Source organism: Lolium perenne, chromosome 4 (genome assembly GCF_019359855.2).
Source record: "Lolium perenne isolate Kyuss_39 chromosome 4, Kyuss_2.0, whole genome shotgun sequence".
NCBI lineage: Eukaryota > Viridiplantae > Streptophyta > Magnoliopsida > Poales > Poaceae > Lolium > Lolium perenne.
The window spans coordinates 4,212,755-4,235,468 of NC_067247.2; the positions used below are offsets into that span (position 1 = coordinate 4,212,755).

General features: G+C 44.4%; 1 protein-coding gene and 1 pseudogene across 1 annotated transcript in view; both read right to left on the reverse strand.

Moving 5' to 3' along the window:
• LOC127349381 (uncharacterized) overlaps positions 1-18,517 on the reverse strand; it is a 28,967-nt gene extending 10,450 nt beyond the window's left edge. The window contains exon 1 of the mRNA XM_071828837.1: positions 17,992-18,517. Coding sequence (XP_071684938.1) covers positions 17,992-18,261 — 270 coding nt within the window. The 5' untranslated portion in view covers positions 18,262-18,517. The remainder of the gene's footprint in view (positions 1-17,991) is intronic.
• Positions 18,518-18,754: 237 nt separating this feature from the next.
• On the reverse strand, positions 18,755-21,088 carry LOC127349382 (disease resistance protein Pik-2-like; annotated as a pseudogene).
• Between the last annotated feature and the right edge of the window lie 1,626 nt (positions 21,089-22,714).

Here is a 22,714-nt window from a genome sequence, read left to right on the forward strand (position 1 = left end):
AGTGAACATTCCGTTCGCTGACCTCGAAGCCCTGGTGGACTCAGCCATCCAGATGGAAGGGAAGCTGCACCAAGCCAACGAGAACCGCAAGAGAAGAATGATGAACCAGAATGGACCCAACAACGCCCAGAAGTACCGCAACAACTCAACTGGAGGATTTGCCTCAAGATACAACAAGCCCCCAGCTCAGACTTACCGCCCAAGCAACACCAACCACAACAACCGCAACACCAACAACAACCGCAACAACAACAACAACAACAACAACAACGGCAACAATAACAACAACACCCACCCCAATACTGCCCCAATGACTGGAAGTAACGCTGTTCCCGTCAACCCCAAAGACAAGTCCACCGTCAACTGCTATGAATGTGGAGTTGTGGGTCACTACTCAAATGAGTGCCCCAAGAAGCTTGCCAAGATTGCCGCCAATACCGCAGCACCTGCTCAGCAACAGCGCCGCTTTGCAGCAAGAAGGAACCAGAACAACAACAACGGCCGTCTCTACCACATGAATGCAACAGAAGCACCAGAAGCACCTCAGGCCATGCCAAGTATGTTTTCCTGTTAAATCATTCGCTCAATCTCTCTTAGGAACCTAACTTTTCTTAAAATCTCGGGACGAGATTTGTTTAAGGGGGAAGGGTTTGTAACATCCCAAAAATTTCAAAACAAACAAAATGAATTTCCCTAGTTCCAAATTTTGGAACTAACAAAAACTTTTATTAAATCAAGTTGATACATAGAGATCTGGTTTAATCCTTGTGCTATTGCCATAATTGCTTGTTTAACTAGTATTTGAAGTACTCTTAAACCCTAAACATCACAATCCCTTTTACCAATCTAAGTTAAAATGAAATAAAAAGAATTGAAATAAGAAAGAGGCATATGTGCCTATGGCTATTTTTATAAAACTTTACCCTAGACCTTTCCACTCTATTTAGAGGATGGGAAAACCTTCATAAACCTTATCTAGTACTTCTCAAATCATTTCCAAGTTGAAACCAAAGAAAATAAAAAGAAACTAAAAATGCCATAGAGGCATATGAGAGTAAAATGCAAATTTGTGAATTTGAGGATCTTGACCCTAAGACTTGTGGTGAATGGCTGGATCACTCCTATATACCATTTTCAACACTCAACAACATCAAATGGGCCAAGAACAATCAAATTAAAAATCAAATGCCACATATGCATAGAGGCATATGTGACACATAGCCATTTCCCCAAATCTTGACCTATGCACTCCTACCTTGACCAAATGGTGTGAAACCATCTCTAAACCTAATCTAACACTATATGGACCTCAACCTTGCCCAAGTAAAGCAAGGGGAGCAAATTACAAGAATAAGAAAATTTGACATGTCACCTCTTATGTGTTATGGCCATTTTTGCCAATCTTTGAGCTAGACCTTTTGGAATGGTTTCAATGGTTTGGAAATGTTCCTAAACTAATAAGAATCACTTTGGAGTCAAGAGAAACCAAACCAAAAGGAGAGAAATCAAATAAGGAGAAAATCCCATTTTCACTCACATACACATTTAGCCATTTTTGCAAACCTTCACCCAAGGCCACTTTGGCTTGTGACATTGTTTGTAAAACACTTATATATGAATAACAAACACAAATGCATCAAAGAAACCCAATTCAAATCAAAGGAAAAATCAATTTCAACATACATGTGATAATGGTCATATGACCCTTTTATAAAATCTTACCCACTTGGCACCCCTGGTTTTGACTTTTCCTAAACCAACTTTGACCAAATCTTGCCATGTCATCCAAGACCTCATCAAGATGAACAAGTTTGATGTTGACCATTAGGGTTGACTCTGCCTAGGTTGACCAGAATAGAGGAGACAAGTAGAGACTTTGAAATAAAGAGAAGATTCACCCTAATTTGAAATCTTGCAAACTTTCACCAAATTGACCCCCACCACCACCTTTCTACTTCAAATAATATATGAATGCAATCCACCAAAAATATTTCCAAAATTTGAAAATAATTTTCATGCGGCCATTTATACAAACACCTTGTGGGCAGCATCTAAACTTGAGCCCATGCTGGATTTTTGGTTGGACCAAGTCCAACCCTGGCTCCTCTCTACTGCCCTGGAACATCCTCTCACCCCTCAGCATTAGTCCATCCACTTGCCAGCCCTGTACCTTGCTCAACATGACCAAGACCAGGACCATGCCGGCCACCTTGTCACTCCACATGCAACCCCTCTCTCTGGCTCACTCCAACGTGCACGACCTTATCCACTCTCTTCCTCTCACTCCCCTGCACCTGCTAGACACGCTGCTCGACAAAGTGGTGCACCACACGCGACGGCACGAACGCGCCCAGACACGCACGCGCACGCCAGAGCGTGCACGACGACGCCCTGGACGCGCCAGTACGTCGCTTCGCCCCATCGCCTCACACCTCCCCTCGACCCCTCCTTTCACCTACAGCCTCCCCTCGACGTCAGCTAGCCCCTGGACAACCCCATTGGCCTGCGTTCACCCTGTGGACGACGCCATCATCGCCGACCATCCGCCACCGTACCGCCAGTACGTGACGTCGCCCACCGCCTCAGTCCATCCCTGTCCTCACCGTGACGCGCGTTAGCACCGCATCGACGTCGCCTACAGGACGCCTACCTCACCTTGCCCCTTCGCGCCCTAGAACCGCCGCGCCATGGTCGACCTCACCCGCACCCCCACAGCACCTCTCGACCCTATAAATAGAGCCACCCCTGCGCCTCAATCTTCACACCATCTTGCTCCCTACTCACCTCTAGTTCTCCTCGAACCCTTCCCCTCTTCAATTAGCCCCCAGTTCGCCGGAATTTGGTCGGAGTCCGCCGCCACAGTAGCTCAGTGACGTCGTTGATTTCGGCCACTTCAGCTCCTCCCGCGACCACCACCTGCCTCGCCACCCTCGACAACACCGCCGCGCACCCTCGCCGAGCCTCGCCGGAGCTCAGGTGACCCTCCGACCCCCTAGCCTCGCCCGCGGTAACCCCGGCTCTCGTCGACGTAGACGACGACCCTGGGCCGTGCGATGCTTCTCTAATCCAACGGCTATCCCGCACGCGTACCGTTTCGGTTTTAAAAAGAGGCTGACATGCGGGGCCTACCTGTCAGGCGGCCCGCTCGCGTCAGACGCGCAGTTGGGCCAGCCCAACTCTCTCTCCCTCGTTTCGGCCCACTTCCTTCCCGCGCCCGTTTTAAATTCAAATTTGGATTTAATCTATTTCTGTTAAAATTGCTCACAGATGCTTTGCTAAATATTTAATATCTCCAACTCTACTCGGCCAAATTTTACAAATTTTATATATTTGGAAAGCTTATCAAAAGCTCTATCCAATGCCACTGGATTCAAACCTAGATCTGTTATAGAATTAAAGTAGGAAAATAAACAAGACAGGGACTTTTCTGCCTTAGAATAATTATTAAAATCAACCCTTTTGAATTTTGAAGTGATTCCAATTCTCATAAATCACATTTGATGCTGTCTAATTAATTATGTAATAAAATACCATAGTTGTTTGCATGATCATGGCCTAGTCTAAAAAAATGGCTCTATGGCTATTTCTAGTCCATTTAAATGGTGCCAAATGAATTATTAAATAGTATGGGAGTGTTTCTCTCATTTAAATCTTGTCACAAACAATTCAAAATGAGGTAGATACCCTGGTCTAGTAAATCTCATGTGGAATTGTTTGATGATATTAAATCATTAATATGTTAGGATTAAATTGCATGAGGTGCTTCACCTCATTTAAATCATTTTCTTAAATGATAAGTATGAAGAGGTTGACTTTGGTCAACCTAGGTCATATATTATTCATGAAGGAAATTAAATCTTAATAAGATAATGAGAGGAAATTATTTCTCTAAAGAAGGAAAAGAAACACCTTAATTAGTATGAGAGGAAATTATTTTTCTTAAATAAGAAAACAAAGTCCACCAACCTAGTATTAATGTGTGATGCTAGCCTAAGTTGTGTGACTCATGTGGGTGCTTAGTTTGGTATTCAAGTTTGGTGTGGTGATTGTATACCTCGTATTCGATTATAGACGCTAGTACCGGAGACTATCCGGAGGAGGAGGTATTCTACCAAGAAGAAGAAGAGAACTTTGATCAATACCCCAACCAAGGCAAGCTATACTCTTGCAAGTGACCCAAATGCAAAGCTCTACTAGAGCAAGGCATCATTACAATATTAATTTATGTTTACGGATCCCATCCCAAGTTTTATTCTTGCAAAGTTTTTACTTTATTTATTAAAGCTTCCTTTTATAGTTAACTTTGGTCTAAGTATAGAATAATACAAGAGTATCAAACTTAGCCTAAATAGCTACAAGTAAGTTAGCACCACTCATGCCTAGTTGCTAGTGCTAAACTAAAATTGACTACTCTAGATGGGAACTTGTGAAAACCAATGACTTTGAAAAACCTTGGAATGATGAGTCATTCTATTGAAAGATTTTGAAGGTGAATATGGCTTGTGAATGACATGGTGAACTTTACCCAAAAACTGATGGTTGGGTTCGGATGCGATACCATTCCAATTTTGTAAGTACCCCCACAATACCTGATATGGGTAGGGCTTAACTGGAAATTTATGTACCTTAGTATGGGTTCCCTCTAAACAAGCGTCATCGGGGTTAGGCCGAAGGCTGCCTCTACCACAAACGAAATGATGTGATATGACGTGAAATGAGGTGAATGTCCGGCCCAAGCCCTGTGCAGTTCCCAGGCTGACTGTCTGTCTTCACTGGGAGGCCAAGCTCATGGGGAGAGGTGCCTATACTAGGATATGTAAGTGAAAGGTTATGGTTGGTAGTCCGCACACGGAGTGTGATAAATCAGGGCCAGTTAACCCTGACGGATTATTGCAAATGTTGTGGCACAAGTGTACGACCTCTGCAGAGTGTAGAACTATTCGAATAGCCGCGTCCACGGTTATGGACGGTTGGAAAGGCCATACTGTTCCGTCATCAGATCATTTTTCAAAAATGTGACATGTGACTTGTGACTTGAACTTAAAAGGTGAATGGTGAATTTGACTTGAATCACAACAGAGATGTGGGAATGACACTAATGTTCCCACTTGAGCTAAGTTAGGCAAATGAAGAGGTTTTGATTATTAAAGTACTTATGAAATAAAACTGGCTTTCTGCAAATGAAACTAGAGCTTAGAACCCCCTTACTATAGTTGATAGTATTTACATTAGTATTAGTTTGCGAGTACTTTAAAAAGTACTCATGGCTGTGTCCCTGGCTATTCAAATGGCCAGACTATGAAGAGGAACAGCAGTACGAGGAAGATGGACAGCAGGACGTCTACGACAACTAGGACCACTCCTGACGTCAACAGTTGCCTGTGGAATAGATGGACTACTACTACGCTACTTCACTTCCGCTATGTGTTTTGTAATTGATCAATAGATCAACTATTATAATGAGACTGGATCATATGATCCTTTGTGTTGTAAGACAATTATGAGTTGTAATGAATGATGTTCTGTGATATCAATCTATTATGTCTCGCAAAAACAATATTCCTGGGATTGCGATGAATGGCATAATAGGCATCTGGACTTAAAAATCCGGGTGTTGACAAGTTGGTATCAGAGCCATTGTTTGACCTTAGGAGACCCTAGTTAGAATGGACGTCTGAAAAACTTAGTTTCAAAACCAATGAAGTGAATATTTATAAAAACCTATTCTCACTCTTATCCTTGAGATCTTTTCCCAAAAAGAGAAATCCATGCTCTACTTTTCTTTGTGATACTACATAAAATTTTGCACACTTGATCACTTCAGTAGAACTTACACCTACGCAAGAGAGCACTATATGTGAGTTTGTATCAGGATCCCCTTGTATCGTAGAACGAGTGAATGGTTCTTCAAACCAACGGTGTGTTAATTTTGTAATGTGTGATGCTTGGTATGAATGAAAAAGTGTTGTTGGTTTTTACCCCCGCAACACTACTCAAATTTTCAAGTTTTGAACTTTTTAAAATTTAACAAAACAAACCATAGAAATTTCCCTCTTATCTTATCATCTACCTCAACGATCAGATGGCCCCTCCAACCCGCAGCACCAACCAAGACGCCATGCTGCAGATGTTGCAGATGATGATGGCAGACCGAGAAGCTGAGAGAGCTGAAAGACAAGCCAACATAGCTGCACTGCAACAGATAGCTCAGAACAATCATGGCCATGGAAACCACGATCACCCTGGATCGAAGTTGAAGAATTTTCAGAACACCAACCCTCCAATATTCAACAAGATCGAAGAACCCCTAGATGTCGATGACTGCTCCGTACAATGGAGAACAACCTCGAAGTTGCGGGAGTTGAAGCCGCAGAGAAAGTGCTGTTTGCCACGCACTACTTAGCAGGACCAGCAAGAGCTTGGTGGACCAAAGACCCGTGCCATGAATGCAGTGATGATGATGACACAGGAAGACTTCAAGCTGAAGTTTAGCAAGTACCACGTGCCCCAAGGACTGATCAAGAAGATGAGAGACGAGTTCCGCGAACTCAAGCAAGGAAGGATGTCTGTGGTGGAATACCGCGACAGGTTTCTTACTCTGTCAAGGTACGCCCCGGATGAGACCGACACCAACGAGAAAAGGAAGGAGAGATTTCTGAACGGACTGCATGATGAAATGCAAACTGTGTTAGTGAACATTCCGTTCGCTGACCTCGAAGCCCTGGTGGACTCAGCCATCCAGATGGAAGGGAAGCTGCACCAAGCCAACGAGAACCGCAAGAGAAGAATGATGAACCAGAATGGACCCAACAACGCCCAGAAGTACCGCAACAACTCAACTGGAGGATTTGCCTCAAGATACAACAAGCCCCCAGCTCAGACTTACCGCCCAAGCAACACCAACCACAACAACCGCAACACCAACAACAACCGCAACAACAACAACAACAACAACAACAACGGCAACAATAACAACAACACCCACCCCAATACTGCCCCAATGACTGGAAGTAACGCTGTTCCCGTCAACCCCAAAGACAAGTCCACCGTCAACTGCTATGAATGTGGAGTTGTGGGTCACTACTCAAATGAGTGCCCCAAGAAGCTTGCCAAGATTGCCGCCAATACCGCAGCACCTGCTCAGCAACAGCGCCGCTTTGCAGCAAGAAGGAACCAGAACAACAACAACGGCCGTCTCTACCACATGAATGCAACAGAAGCACCAGAAGCACCTCAGGCCATGCCAAGTATGTTTTCCTGTTAAATCATTCGCTCAATCTCTCTTAGGAACCTAACTTTTCTTAAAATCTCGGGACGAGATTTGTTTAAGGGGGAAGGGTTTGTAACATCCCAAAAATTTCAAAACAAACAAAATGAATTTCCCTAGTTCCAAATTTTGGAACTAACAAAAACTTTTATTAAATCAAGTTGATACATAGAGATCTGGTTTAATCCTTGTGCTATTGCCATAATTGCTTGTTTAACTAGTATTTGAAGTACTCTTAAACCCTAAACCTCACAATCCCTTTTACCAATCTAAGTTAAAATGAAATAAAAAGAATTGAAATAAGAAAGAGGCATATGTGCCTATGGCTATTTTTATAAAACTTTACCCTAGACCTTTCCACTCTATTTAGAGGATGGGAAAACCTTCATAAACCTTATCTAGTACTTCTCAAATCATTTCCAAGTTGAAACCAAAGAAAATAAAAAGAAACTAAAAATGCCATAGAGGCATATGAGAGTAAAATGCAAATTTGTGAATTTGAGGATCTTGACCCTAAGACTTGTGGTGAATGGCTGGATCACTCCTATATACCATTTTCAACACTCAACAACATCAAATGGGCCAAGAACAATCAAATTAAAAATCAAATGCCACATATGCATAGAGGCATATGTGACACATAGCCATTTCCCCAAATCTTGACCTATGCACTCCTACCTTGACCAAATGGTGTGAAACCATCTCTAAACCTAATCTAACACTATATGGACCTCAACCTTGCCCAAGTAAAGCAAGGGGAGCAAATTACAAGAATAAGAAAATTTGACATGTCACCTCTTATGTGTTATGGCCATTTTTGCCAATCTTTGAGCTAGACCTTTTGGAATGGTTTCAATGGTTTGGAAATGTTCCTAAACTAATAAGAATCACTTTGGAGTCAAGAGAAACCAAACCAAAAGGAGAGAAATCAAATAAGGAGAAAATCCCATTTTCACTCACATACACATTTAGCCATTTTTGCAAACCTTCACCCAAGGCCACTTTGGCTTGTGACATTGTTTGTAAAACACTTATATATGAATAACAAACACAAATGCATCAAAGAAACCCAATTCAAATCAAAGGAAAAATCAATTTCAACATACATGTGATAATGGTCATATGACCCTTTTATAAAATCTTACCCACTTGGCACCCCTGGTTTTGACTTTTCCTAAACCAACTTTGACCAAATCTTGCCATGTCATCCAAGACCTCATCAAGATGAACAAGTTTGATGTTGACCATTAGGGTTGACTCTGCCTAGGTTGACCAGAATAGAGGAGACAAGTAGAGACTTTGAAATAAAGAGAAGATTCACCCTAATTTGAAATCTTGCAAACTTTCACCAAATTGACCCCCACCACCACCTTTCTACTTCAAATAATATATGAATGCAATCCACCAAAAATATTTCCAAAATTTGAAAATAATTTTCATGCGGCCATTTATACAAACACCTTGTGGGCAGCATCTAAACTTGAGCCCATGCTGGATTTTTGGTTGGACCAAGTCCAACCCTGGCTCCTCTCTGCTGCCCTGGAACATCCTCTCACCCCTCAGCATCAGTCCATCCACTTGCCAGCCCTGTACCTTGCTCAACATGACCAAGACCAGGACCATGCCGGCCACCTTGTCACTCCACATGCAACCCCTCTCTCTGGCTCACTCCAACGTGCACGACCTTGTCCACTCTCTTCCTCTCACTCCCCTGCACCTGCTAGACACGCTGCTCGACAAAGTGGTGCACCACACGCGACGGCACGAACGCGCCCAGACACGCACGCGCACGCCAGAGCGTGCACGACGACGCCCTGGACGCGCCAGTACGTCGCTTCGCCCCGTCGCCTCACACCTCCCCTCGACCCCTCCTTTCACCTACAGCCTCCCCTCGACGTCAGCTAGCCCCTGGACAACCCCATTGGCCCGCGTTCGCCCTGTGGACGACGCCATCATCGCCGACCATCCGCCACCGTACCGCCAGTACGTGACGTCGCCCCACCGCCTCAGTCCATCCCTGTCCTCACCGTGACGCGCGTTAGCACCGCATCGACGTCGCCTACAGGACGCCTACCTCACCTTGCCCCTTCGCGCCCTAGAACCGCCGCGCCATGGTCGACCTCACCCGCACCCCCGCAGCACCTCTCGACCCTATAAATAGAGCCACCCCTGCGCCTCAATCTTCACACCATCTTGCTCCCCACTCACCTCTAGTTCTCCTCGACCCCTTCCCCTCTTCAATTAGCCCCCAGTTCGCCGGAATTTGGTCGGAGTCCGTCGCCACAGTAGCTCAGTGACGTCGTCGATTTCGGCCACCTCAGCTCCTCCCGCGACCACCACCTGCCTCGCCACCCTCGACAACACCGCCGCGCACCCTCGCCGAGCCTCGCCGGAGCTCAGGTGACCCTCCGACCCCCTAGCCTCGCCGCAGTAACCCTGGCTCTCGTCGACGTAGACGATGACCCTGGGCCGTGCGATGCTTCTCTAATCCAACGGCTATCCCGCACGCGTACCGTTTCGGTTTTAAAAAGAGGCTGACATGCGGGGCCTACCTGTCAGGCGGCCCGCTCGCGTCAGACGCGCAGTTGGGCCAGCCCAACTCTCTCTCCCTCGTTTCGGCCCACTTCCTTCCCGCGCCCGTTTTAAATTCAAATTTGGATTTAATCTATTTCTGTTAAAATTGCTCACAGATGCTTTGCTAAATATTTAATATCTCCAACTCTACTCGGCCAAATTTTACAAATTTTATATATTTGGAAAGCTTATCAAAAGCTCTATCCAATGCCACTGGATTCAAACCTAGATCTGTTATAGAATTAAAGTAGGAAAATAAACAAGACAGGGACTTTTCTGCCTTAGAATAATTATTAAAAATCAACCCTTTTGAATTTTGAAGTGATTCCAATTCTCATAAATCACATTTGATGCTGTCTAATTAATTATGTAATAAAATACCATAGTTGTTTGCATGATCATGGCCTAGTCTAAAAAATGGCTCTATGGCTATTTCTAGTCCATTTAAATGGTGCCAAATGAATTATTAAATAGTATGGGAGTGTTTCTCTCATTTAAATCTTGTCACAAACAATTCAAAATGAGATAGATACCCTGGTCTAGTAAATCTCATGTGGAATTGTTTGATGATATTAAATCATTAATATGTTAGGATTAAATTGCATGAGGTGCTTCACCTCATTTAAATCATTTTCTTAAATGATAAGTATGAAGAGGTTGACTTTGGTCAACCTAGGTCATATATTATTCATGAAGGAAATTAAATCTTAATAAGATAATGAGAGGAAATTATTTCTCTAAAGAAGGAAAAGAAACACCTTAATTAGTATGAGAGGAAATTATTTTTCTTAAATAAGAAAACAAAGTCCACCAACCTAGTATTAATGTGTGATGCTAGCCTAAGTTGTGTGACTCATGTGGGTGCTTAGTTTGGTATTCAAGTTTGGTGTGGTGATTGTATACCTCGTATTCGATTATAGACGCTAGTACCGGAGACTATCCGGAGGAGGAGGTATTCTACCAAGAAGAAGAAGAGAACTTTGATCAATACCCCAACCAAGGCAAGCTATACTCTTGCAAGTGACCCAAATGCAAAGCTCTACTAGAGCAAGGCATCATTACAATATTAATTTATGTTTACGGATCCCATCCCAAGTTTTATTCTTGCAAAGTTTTTACTTTATTTATTAAAGCTTCCTTTTATAGTTAACTTTGGTCTAAGTATAGAATAATACAAGAGTATCAAACTTAGCCTAAATAGCTACAAGTAAGTTAGCACCACTCATGCCTAGTTGCTAGTGCTAAACTAAAATTGACTACTCTAGATGGGAACTTGTGAAAACCAATGACTTTGAAAAACCTTGGAATGATGAGTCATTCTATTGAAAGATTTTGAAGGTGAATATGGCTTGTGAATGACATGGTGAACTTTACCCAAAAACTGATGGTTGGGTTCGGATGCGATACCATTCCAATTTTGTAAGTACCCCCACAATACCTGATATGGGTAGGGCTTAACTGGAAATTTATGTACCTTAGTATGGGTTCCCTCTAAACAAGCGTCATCGGGGTTAGGCCGAAGGCTGCCTCTACCACAAACGAAATGATGTGATATGACGTGAAATGAGGTGAATGTCCGGCCCAAGCCCTGTGCAGTTCCCATGCTGACTGTCTGTCTTCACTGGGAGGCCAAGCTCATGGGGAGAGGTGCCTATACTAGGATATGTAAGTGAAAGATTATGGTTGGTAGTCCGCACACGGAGTGTGATAAATCAGGGCCAGTTAACCCTGACGGATTATTGCAAATGTTGTGGCACAAGTGTACGACCTCTGCAGAGTGTAGAACTATTCGAATAGCCGCGTCCACGGTTATGGACGGTTGGAAAGGCCATACTGTTCCGTCATCAGATCATTTTTCAAAAATGTGACATGTGACTTGTGACTTGAACTTAAAAGGTGAATGGTGAATTTGACTTGAATCACAACAGAGATGTGGGAATGACACTAATGTTCCCACTTGAGCTAAGTTAGGCAAATGAAGAGGTTTTGATTATTAAAGTACTTATGAAATAAAACTGGCTTTCTGCAAATGAAACTAGAGCTTAGAACCCCCTTACTATAGTTGATAGTATTTACATTAGTATTAGTTTGCGAGTACTTTAAAAAGTACTCATGGCTGTGTCCCTGGCTATTCAAATGGCCAGACTATGAAGAGGAACAGCAGTACGAGGAAGATGGACAGCAGGACGTCTACGACAACTAGGACCACTCCTGACGTCAACAGTTGCCTGTGGAATAGATGGACTACTACTACGCTACTTCACTTCCGCTATGTGTTTTGTAATTGATCAATAGATCAACTATTATAATGAGACTGGATCATGTGATCCTTTGTGTTGTAAGACAATTATGAGTTGTAATGAATGATGTTCTGTGATATCAATCTATTATGTCTCGCAAAAACAATATTCCTGGGATTGCGATGAATGGCATAATAGGCATCTGGACTTAAAAATCTGGGTGTTGACATTGGCCACACCCGAGGGCCCCACATAATAGTGGGGTGGCCCACTCGGTTGCACACCACTAATGCACACTTAGTGGTGGCGTTACACTTCCTACCAGTGGCCTACGAAACTTCCTTATTACAATATCTCTACTAGTGGGTGCTCTACCACTCACCAAGGTTTCAGAAAAGGAGTGGCTCACGTGCGCTCCTCTTGCTCACCACGCCACGCCGTTTTTCGTGAATAAGCGAAGCTGATCAGCTTATATCCATGCATGTTGTTTGTATTTTTGCTATTCGGAAAAATTAATTGCGATTAATTTGCGTGCCCATTTCTGGATTTTGCTGCCCCCCACGTCTTACCCACTATATAAGCATGCAGACATGAACCTTGGCCGTCACTAGCAATTAAATGGTGAAATATGCAATAAAGTTGGTCGTGTGTATCAACTACTCTCTTTGTCGATTTTTTTATTTAAAGGAAGTCCGTTGTACAACTCAGCATACATGGATTACCATAAACGCACCTATATATCGATGTGCATAGCTATCATGCATTGTCAACCCAGGTGGTCCCATCCATATAGATCTGATGATCCGTGTTTGCATACAACTCGAACTTGAGAGTTTTAGTAATGTTGGTACAAAAATTATCTACCAGACTACCACACAGTGGAACCGATGCGTATTTTTGTTTACATAGAAATTTATGTATGCCATATGGTTGAGTGTAAACTTTTATAACACGTACCTCTTTGAAGAGACGAAGGGCATCCTTAGCATCTAGGCCCTTAATGTTGTGCACTCTACGTTTGTCAAGCGAGCAATGTGTGGCAACAGTTTCTTCAGTTGTAATGACAGTGATGCGGCTGCTTTGAGTAGGCTCCGATAAAAAGACAGCTTTTATCGAATCCCAATCATGAGTGGATCTTAGACCATCGATAACAATAGCACACTCGTATTGCTGAAGAAAGTGACAACACGCTTGAATTGTGTCTTGACCTTCCATGATGCCAACTGCTGCAGTTTCCTGGGCATGAAGATCCTTGGAATAAAAACCCAAAAGCAAGCGGCGAGAGAATTCCATCAGACGGAATGGATGAGGCACATCCACCCAGCTATACTTTTGTTCCTTTCCTCTGACATAATGAACCACAGGGTCCTCGAAAATTTTCCTGACCAGTGCTGATTTCCCGACACCAGCAATACCCCAAAGGGAAATAATAACCCCGGGTACCCATAGTTGTTCTGTAATGACACGTTGTTCTTCCACACGCCCAACAAAGAAAACAGGATCCTGCGATTAGTAATACAAAACTGTTAAGGCCTCGTTTGGCAGTGGAGTAAACTAACTCACCTGGAAATTGACAACCGCTGTATCTTACTAATCACGATAGAACCATGTGGTACCGTCTGTTTTTTTCTAGCCTGAAAATTGGTTGTTTGGAACTACGCTGGAACTTGGAAGATGCATCGGATGCATCAGAGTTGGACGCCGACGCCTTCCTCAAGTGCGGCCACGGGAGGCGCCAGCCTTTCGCTCAGTGGCGGCGGCGACGGGGAAGCGACTGGAACGAGCAAGCGGCCAGCGGCATCTTCCTCCATGCGCGGCCGGCAGCGGCGCCGCCTCTCCTTGCACGCGGAAGCCAGGACGGCGGCGGCGGCGGCGGCGGCGGCACATCTTCGCTCACCTTCGGTTCGATCAGCCGGATTGGAATTCTGATCCAGGGAGGCTTTATTAGTACATGATCCAACGGTTCTAAACGGGCCCCAATCCTTATTTTTCTGAAGTGTAAAGAACGTTGGTTTCAGCCTGAAAACCGGCCATCCAAACGGGGCCTAAGTTGTATTATCCGTGGTATATATATACATTTGTCGTTTTATTACTTTCCTTGAAATACTATGCACTCATTGTTTTGTCTGATTGTATCTGCCCCCATGCTAACAACAGGCACGTTACCCACATAAAAGACACCAAAGTAAGAAAAAACGAGCATACATCTATTCCCCGTCTGAAAATATAGAATGTGTTATCATGCCCTGCAATCAACTTTTAAATTATTACAGCAAGTATGAGCGGAAATTAGGGACTAGGCAATACTATCGTTTGTTCTTGCAAAACAAAATGTTGTATGTAGCACTTAAAATTTCTGGTGCATTACACAAATATGTGGTTTATGTGATACAAAATCATGGTCACACCTTTGCATACATATCTAATTATATCAATTTCAAGTCACATAAACCACGTATTAATAAAGTACTAATTGTTAGCCAAAGCTTTATCTTGACCAATCAAAACAGAGACGTGCTTTTAAACAAATGCAGTATAAAGCAATTAGAAGTGGTACTATACTAGCCAAAAAGAAAGAGATGGAAGTGGTACGATAATATATGTAGTAGTTAGATACCAGGGTTATGGTACGTAAACTTTACCAAGGGAAGGAGAAAGGAGTCACGATCCCTAAGGAGTTTGACTTTGAGCAGCTTGTCTTCTTTATCATCTACAGAATGTTTGGCGACACTTTTTTCATTCGTGATGACAATGCTATGGCTGCCGCTTTGAGTATGCAACTCGGAGAAGAAGGTTTTTCTTACGATGTCCCAATCTTGTTTTGACTGCAGACCATCAATAACGCCCGTTACCTGCCCCTGATAATGGAAGGGACCACTCGCTAATGGTTCAACGCCCTCCCTTCAAACAACATCGACTCATGGGAGGAGTGAGGGTCGCACTTTTCGACATCTCTTGGGCCCTTGAACCCTTCTGGGTAGGGCTCGCCCCTAACCATGGGGCCAAAGCATGCGGGCCCAAAGGGCGTGAAGGAGCCTCGACGCACCTGCTCTGCGGTCGGCTCGTGGCGAGTGCGACTGACGCGATTGTTGTTGATGGTGTGGCGCAGGTCGCCTGTTTGGCGAGCTCGCCATGCCTGGTCATTGCTGATGTGAGTACACGCGTCGAACGGCTGGCCTTTGGCGGCGATCATGTGGCGCTCGGGACGTGGCTCATTGGTGGAATGAGCGGCGTCCTCCCGTCGCTGGGCTCGCAGGTCTTGCGGCGGGTAGTTTTGCGCATTGGCGACCGCACGATTGGCGTTCGCCTGCACGGCGGCTGAGGAAGCTGCGCGACTGGCGGACGAGCACGAGTACATCCGACCCTGCGAGTCCGCGTGAGCGTACTGCTGCTCCACTGCTTTGGCGATTAGGGCTTGGCAGTAGCGGATGTTAACCACGTCTTCGCCGGTGGGGTTTAGACCTTGGACGGGACTTGGGTGGCGACCACGTTCTCCATCGGGGTCGAGTGGAGAGGGAGACCATTCGCGTCGACCTCCTGCTGCGGGACGCGTTGCTGATTTGGCGGTGGCGGCAGAGGTGGTGGTGGTGGAGCTCCTCGGCTCCCGCCCGGGCGACTCCCACCGGGCGCGGCATTATGGCCACGCTCGGCATTCGCCGCGTGTTGGGGGTCGTTGTCGAAATTGAGCGACCGTAACGGGTAGTTGGGGTCGACGCACAATAGCATGCAGCGTTGACGATAGTTGGAGAGCACATTTGCTGATTGTTGTTCCAGTCGGAACTTCCTGCGCTCCTCTAGCTCCTTCTCCAGGGCTCCCTCGAGGGTTCTGCGGTGGTTGTCGAGGTCCTCCGGAGACGTGTTTGCTGGGATCGGCGTGAAGAACGGATCTGGCGGTGGCGGGTTGTGCTGCTCGCCAACCATGAGGACGGCAACATGGCGAGTGGGCGGGGGTCGGGTGAGCTCGACAGATTCCAACTCTGACTCGTAGTCGAAGAGCAGGAGGATGGAGTTGTCCTCGAAGTCGCCCTAATTGGAGACCGACACGATCGAATAGGCGACTGAGGCCGGGGTAATGGAGCCGGCAACTGAGGCGGCGGCTGTCGAGTCGGCGTCGTCGAGCAGGGCGGTGTCGTCCTCGGTGCAGTAGTCTCCTGAGACCGAGAGAGTGGCGGTGTAGATCTGGCCGGCGGTGACGAAGTTGCGCGGCGGGCTGAGGCGAACGGTGGAATCTCGCGCCGACTCGATTGGATCAGTGGCTCCCGTGAAGCCAACGAACAGGTTGATCGTGCCGATTGGAACCACGACGGCGTGGGTGACTGGCACCGAAGCTGGGCAATAGCTGCTTGGCTGGATGTGGAGAAAGCCGCCGGTGGCGATCATCCGGCCGGTGGCGATTGGCCGGTAGATTGGCGAGTAGGGTCTCGCCGCAGATCTGAGGCCTGACGTCCCACGCCCCACGGTGGGCGCCACTGTCGTGGATGTGACCACGGCAGGTGCTACAGGGTGCAACACTTCAGAGGTGTGGAGCAAGAGAGACGTGGCCATCTGTGGATCGAGATTGCATTGGGACACGGAGTTACCCAGGTTCAGCTCCTCTAGAGAGTAAAAGGCCTATTTCCTGCTTTGCTTATATTGACTGAGAGATTACAATGGGGTGGCTCACGAGTCGGCTATGGCGACTGCGAGCTGGTGAAGATTAGATCGGATGGTTCTAGGGTTCCACGCCAGGCCCAGTCGCTGGCGCGACCCTCTTGGTCATGTTGTCCTGGCGAGTGACGCGAGGCTTCTGGGCCAGTCATCCCTGACGAGTGTGTATGGTGATAGACCCTATGGGCCATATCCCCATCATTTGTACACACTTAATTTTTTTAACTTCTAGAAATAAATAATGCACTGATGTTTTCGTAAAATACATGCAGCTAGCGCATGGCCGGGACATTTACATGTCACGTTACGGTCAGAGGCTAGTGGCCTCATGTTTTTTATGTGACAGAACGTAACAGCAGCGATGGCATGTACGTACTTTATTGCCGGCTGTTTTACTAGTTAGTCCCGCTCGCCACGACCTCTGAACTGACAGTGACAGTGACGTGAACAAGAGCCTGCAGTTCAGGCGCGGGTGGAGAGGCGCCAGTGCATTTAATTTTTTTCTGAGGGAAATACAGCTATATTTAAATAGGACCTTTCCGGTAAACTGGACATACAAGTATTTCAACTCTCGCGGCGGGCCTTGCTCGCTAACAAAGGTAAGCAGGGAGACAGTTAAAGTATTATTAATGGGCCTATTGTTCCTGGCCCAACCACGTGATCTTCAGCTCCCACCAGAAGACCACAAAGCCCAGCAAGCAAGAGGAAAACAAAAGTGGGGTGGTGGTGCATATACGCGATATGTTCATATCGTCGACCGAGACTAAACTTTTTCTAGGTTGACTGATACCTAGACACTCCCGTACAATAATACTCCCTCCGTCCCATGATACATGTTTTAAATTTGTCTGTAGCACTTCCTCTATGCCGAAATATAGTGCCTATAAGATTTTTTCAAAGTCAAACCGGGTAAACTTTGACCAAATTTATGACAAAAGATATCAACATTTAGAATCTCAAAAAAGTACCATTGGATTCATCATAAAGTATATTTTAATATGGTATAGATTAGATATTGTAGATATATATAATTTTATCAATAAACTTTGTCAAAGTTAGTGTAGTTTGACTTTCGCGGAAACCAATGCACACTATATTATTGCATGGATGGAGTAGTTAGATACCAAGGTTATGATATCTAACTACTATGTAAGATTCAAGGGTTATGATACCTATACTTTTAGAAAAAAAATGTAGATCTAACGAAACAAGTCTCTCGAAAATAATTGTTAAGTCAAAAACTAGAGGATCAAGTAAACACACCTTTACCAAGGGAAGGCCAATGGAGTCACCATCCCTAAGGTGTTTGACTTTGAGAAGCTGGTCTTTTTTGTCATCTACAGAATGTTTGGCAACACTTTTCTCATTTGTGATGACAATTATATGGCTGCCCCTTGAAGTATGCAACTCGGAGAAGAAGGTTTTTCTTATAATGTCCCAATCTTGTTTTGACTGCAGACCATCAATAACGACTATGTATTCTTCTTCATTCAGAATCTCACGACACGCTTGAATCGGATCTTGGCCTTTCATCAGACCAGCTGCTGCAGCTACTTTTTCTTCGTGAGTTGACTGGAAATCCAGGAGCAAGTGCCATGAGAAGTCCGCCAGATCGAATGAATTGGGCACGTCAACCCAGCTAGATGCTGCACATCCATACCAACGCCTCGTCAGAACTGGACGGGAGAAGATTCTTCTGACAAGAGTTGATTTTCCAACACCAGAACGTCCCCACACGGAGATCACACTTGGATTAGGATTTAGCAATTGTTCCTTAAGAGTAGTGAATTCCTTCAGTCGCCTATCAGCATATTCAAAATTAGCATAAAAATCTGCCTCTGTTCTTCGGCTGTAGAAAAGAGGCGCCCTGCCAAAATACTCCACGCCTCTAGTAGTAATTCCAGTATCCTGCAAGATATATAGAGAAACATGCAAATGTTTTCACAACCGCCTCCAGCTTGAGGATAATTTTTTTAGGTATGCTGGTAATTAAGAAGCAAATACATGAGGCATGCATATACCTTCTTTATCAAGCGATCAAGGACCTCGTCTTGTTCTAGAGCATTAATGTCGAACAATCGATTTGGTTGATCAGGTGCGCAATGTTTGGCCACAGTCTCATCTTCTGTAACGACAATAATACTCGATTTTGTTCTAGTCCATTTAGTTGGCTTGGACAAAAAGGTGGTTTTTATCTCGTCCTAGTCCTTCCGGGCCTCGAGACCATTAATAACAACGAGGCAGTCATTTTCATGCAGATACTTGCAACACCGTTCAATCACACCTTGGTCCCCCTTTCTACCCACTTCTTCAATTTCCTTGGCTTGAAAGTCACGTGATTGAAAATTCAGAAACAGGACAACAGCAAACTTGTTTATATCGAACGGCCTTGGTACATCCACCTAGCTGTGCTCTTCAAATACCACTCCATCGAATCTCTTACCGTTGAGCCTTATATGCTCATACACTTGAAGAACCACGGAGATCTCACTTCCAGGCAAATCAATACGTGGGCATTTACCCACCACAGAGATCACACCACCACGCGTTATCTGCCAATTGAATTCACCTATATCGCTGCGACGCACAGAGCCCTGCAGTGCAGTTTATGGTAGCACTAATAAACAAGATTGTTAATTAAATTACTACTCCCTCCATACCGGTTTGTAAGCCCATTACGTTGTTTCGAGAAAAACTTTGGCCATTAATTTAGTCAACAAAATACTATGAAATATATGCCACAAATTAAATTATACCATTGGAAACTTATTTCAATATGAATTCAATTTAATAATTTTTTAACTCACTCCGATTCAGTTTAAAAGACACGCATGTAGTTTAAGAAAAACGCTGACCATTAATTTGATCAACAAAATAAATAAATGGTCAAAGCTTTTTCTCAAAATACGTGGTGGCCTAATAAATCGGTATGGAGGTAGTAGATCAGGGAGCACAAGTAAAATGATCGACCATTATGTGGGCCGTCCGTAAACATACACTAAATTTCGATGCACCAGATATATGAATGAGAAAAACCGTTTTCTAATATTAGGATTCTAGTTTTAAAAAAATTATGGCAACAACCTTATTTGAAAAAAAATCCTCAACGAGATTATGGTTTTTGTTTCAAATTATACAACTCTTTCACAGTTTCTGCAACAGGAAGAACCTGTTCGTAAAAAGCTCACCCAAACTATTCCTATCATAACTTTTTTTTTTCCTTTTCTGCGGAACAATATCTAATAACTTGATGGTTTGTTAATTGTATAAAGTTGGGCGATTGGAAATAATCTCACGTTTCATTTATCATAAAATATTATAAATTTCATATATCTGTACTTTTGTATGAACATATACATACACGTATGTAACAATGTCAAATTTGCATCTACGATGTTAATATTTGCATGTCTAAGACGTCATATGTATTTTGCTTACCTTTTTGGAGAAGGCACAGAGAAATTGACCATCGGAGAAGCGTGTGAGCTGCGATACTTGGTACGGTTCCCGCGTGCACAGAAGTGAAATCCTCAAGTGCTCCGTGGACACGACAATCCGGCTGCCGTTGTTTCTATCTGGCAGGTACATTCTGATGGCCTCCCAATCTACCACGGTAGATACTCCTTCTAGGACGAGGAGATATCTCCGTTCCTTACTCACTTGGTGCATGAGCTCGGCCTTGATGGAATCATCTTCTTCAGTCACAGCTGCTCTCATCTTCTTCCGGAATGGTGATGATGATTGATGATTCGACGGCGGCGGTCGGGATAAGCTGATTTGGCGGCGGCATGGAGTTGTCGTCGCCGAGGAGGTTGTAGCGGGCATTCCTTTTGCTTACATCCTCCACCCTAGCCTTGAGCTGTTGAATCTCGGCCACCGCCACGTCCACTGGCAGTGGCGGTGGCAGTGGCGGTGCTACGCCACCACCAGTCCGACTTCTTAGTGTCGAGGTGGACGACAAACTCGACGCAGTCCTCCACATCAAAGGTCAGGTCACGGAGCTGCCTCACCCATGTCCGCACCACAGGGTTCTTGGCACGCTCCGCTGTGTTGGCGGCGTAGAGGAATGACCTCATCATCTCGAACTCCCCGGTGATGAACACCAGAGCGTTGCGTACCTTCTTCTTGAACTCCGCCTCCTCATCGATCGCCGACTTCACCCTCACCAGCGTTCCCTCCACCGCCGTCTTGGTCAACCCGAGGGCGAACTCCGCCATTGCTAGCTAGTTGCTCTTTCTCTCTCACACACAAACACTTGTGTTTCCTCCTAGCTGTTAGTGGTATGTGTGTGTGGTGTCTACTAGTTGTGCGCACAGTAGAACATTGCACATGGAGGTAGAGCTAAATCGGCCCGTAGGATCTAGCTGCTGCACAAGATGCCCAATAATGTAGATCCTCTGATATTTTGTTACTGTAGTAGAAAAAAACGTGAACCAAGGCATAGCCTGGTGGCAGTGAGCTGCTGATAGCTGTCAGCCCGCCCGAGTTCGAGTGTCCCTACTCGCATTCTCGGTGTTGTGCACACAATTACCGCTATCAATACACAGCGCTGCTGGGTTTCTTCCCCAGTACGGCCAATCATGTAGTAGAAAAAAACGTGTCACGTACTCAGAGTACTAGAGTACATTAATTTATTTGCCGGCCTAGTCCGATCGATCGAGACCTTACAGGACCATCGAAAATACGTGTTGGATTCAACGGAAGCTGAGTTACTGTAGCGTCCGTAAATCCGTATTTTCGGACCTCCAAAAATTCCAAATAATTTTTTTGCATGTAGAGGATACACGTATGTATGTGAGCGCCAATTTTTATACCCAAATTTAAAAGTATGTAGCTTAGACAAAAATTACAAGTTTCAGATGAATAGTCTAAAGGAAACTCTCCGCCCCTGAATTTTTTGTAACATAGTGGTCGGGTAACTATGTAACTTAGTATCGGAGTAAGTTTAATCGAGTTCCGTTGAACCCAGGCCCCAAAAATTCGCTTTACATGACCATCTCAATAGTTCAGACTAGCTGGATAGTATCATATTAGTATATGATTGTTAGCACCCATTTTGGCCCACTTGTCACCTGAGTAAGCCGGACTTCTAGAAGACTAGAAAGCGTCTGGTACTGGTGTCCGGTTTTTTTAAAATTGAAAAATAATATTTCAGGAACTCCAAAAAAATACAAAATTAAATACACACATACATATATACATTCTGAAGGTACGATATAAATTTCGGGAAAATATATGTTGTATTTTGAGCTATACGAAAAAGACAAATTGCCTACAAAAATCTGAGTTTTCTTTCCCTTTATACAGCCACATTTTTTTTCTGTAGCTCAAATACAGGGAAATTTCTACCGATCCTTTGCACAAGTATTCAGGACATGGTTATGTATTCACGGAATTTTATATATTATTTTCTAAAACTTCAAAGTACCAATTTTAAAATTTTCAAAAAACGGGCACCAGTGTACCTGGGTGCTGCAAATCTGTGTCTAACGTATTCTGCGTATTCACAAAAATAGGAATCACACATTTCTTCACAACACAAAAAACTTTCACATGTTGGTCCGAGATTAAAAAAAAGAAATAGAAAGGGAGTAGTGTTTCCATCAAAGAGATTATCATATTGATTTCAGTCAAAAGCAATATAGTCTAAAATTATACCATGCTATTTGTCTTCTGCTTAGGCCAGTTGAGACAAATCTGGATGGATTATCTGAACCAATTTAGTTTTTATTTTCCCCTCTTTAACTACATATACATGCCTCTCGCCATCCTGGTTTTTACTCCCCTGTATGTTTCATGTACAGTCTGATTACCCTCTCCCATGATACAACCCATATTTTGACGCATAGCCTGACCCTGACCTCTTTAGTGTATAGGCTGGGATACTTGCCTTGCTGCTGTATATAACATGGGGATGAGTCATCTGATACATGCTGCTCCTTTGTTCAACAAAAAAGGAGGAAAAAACAAAGGCATGTATGGAGGT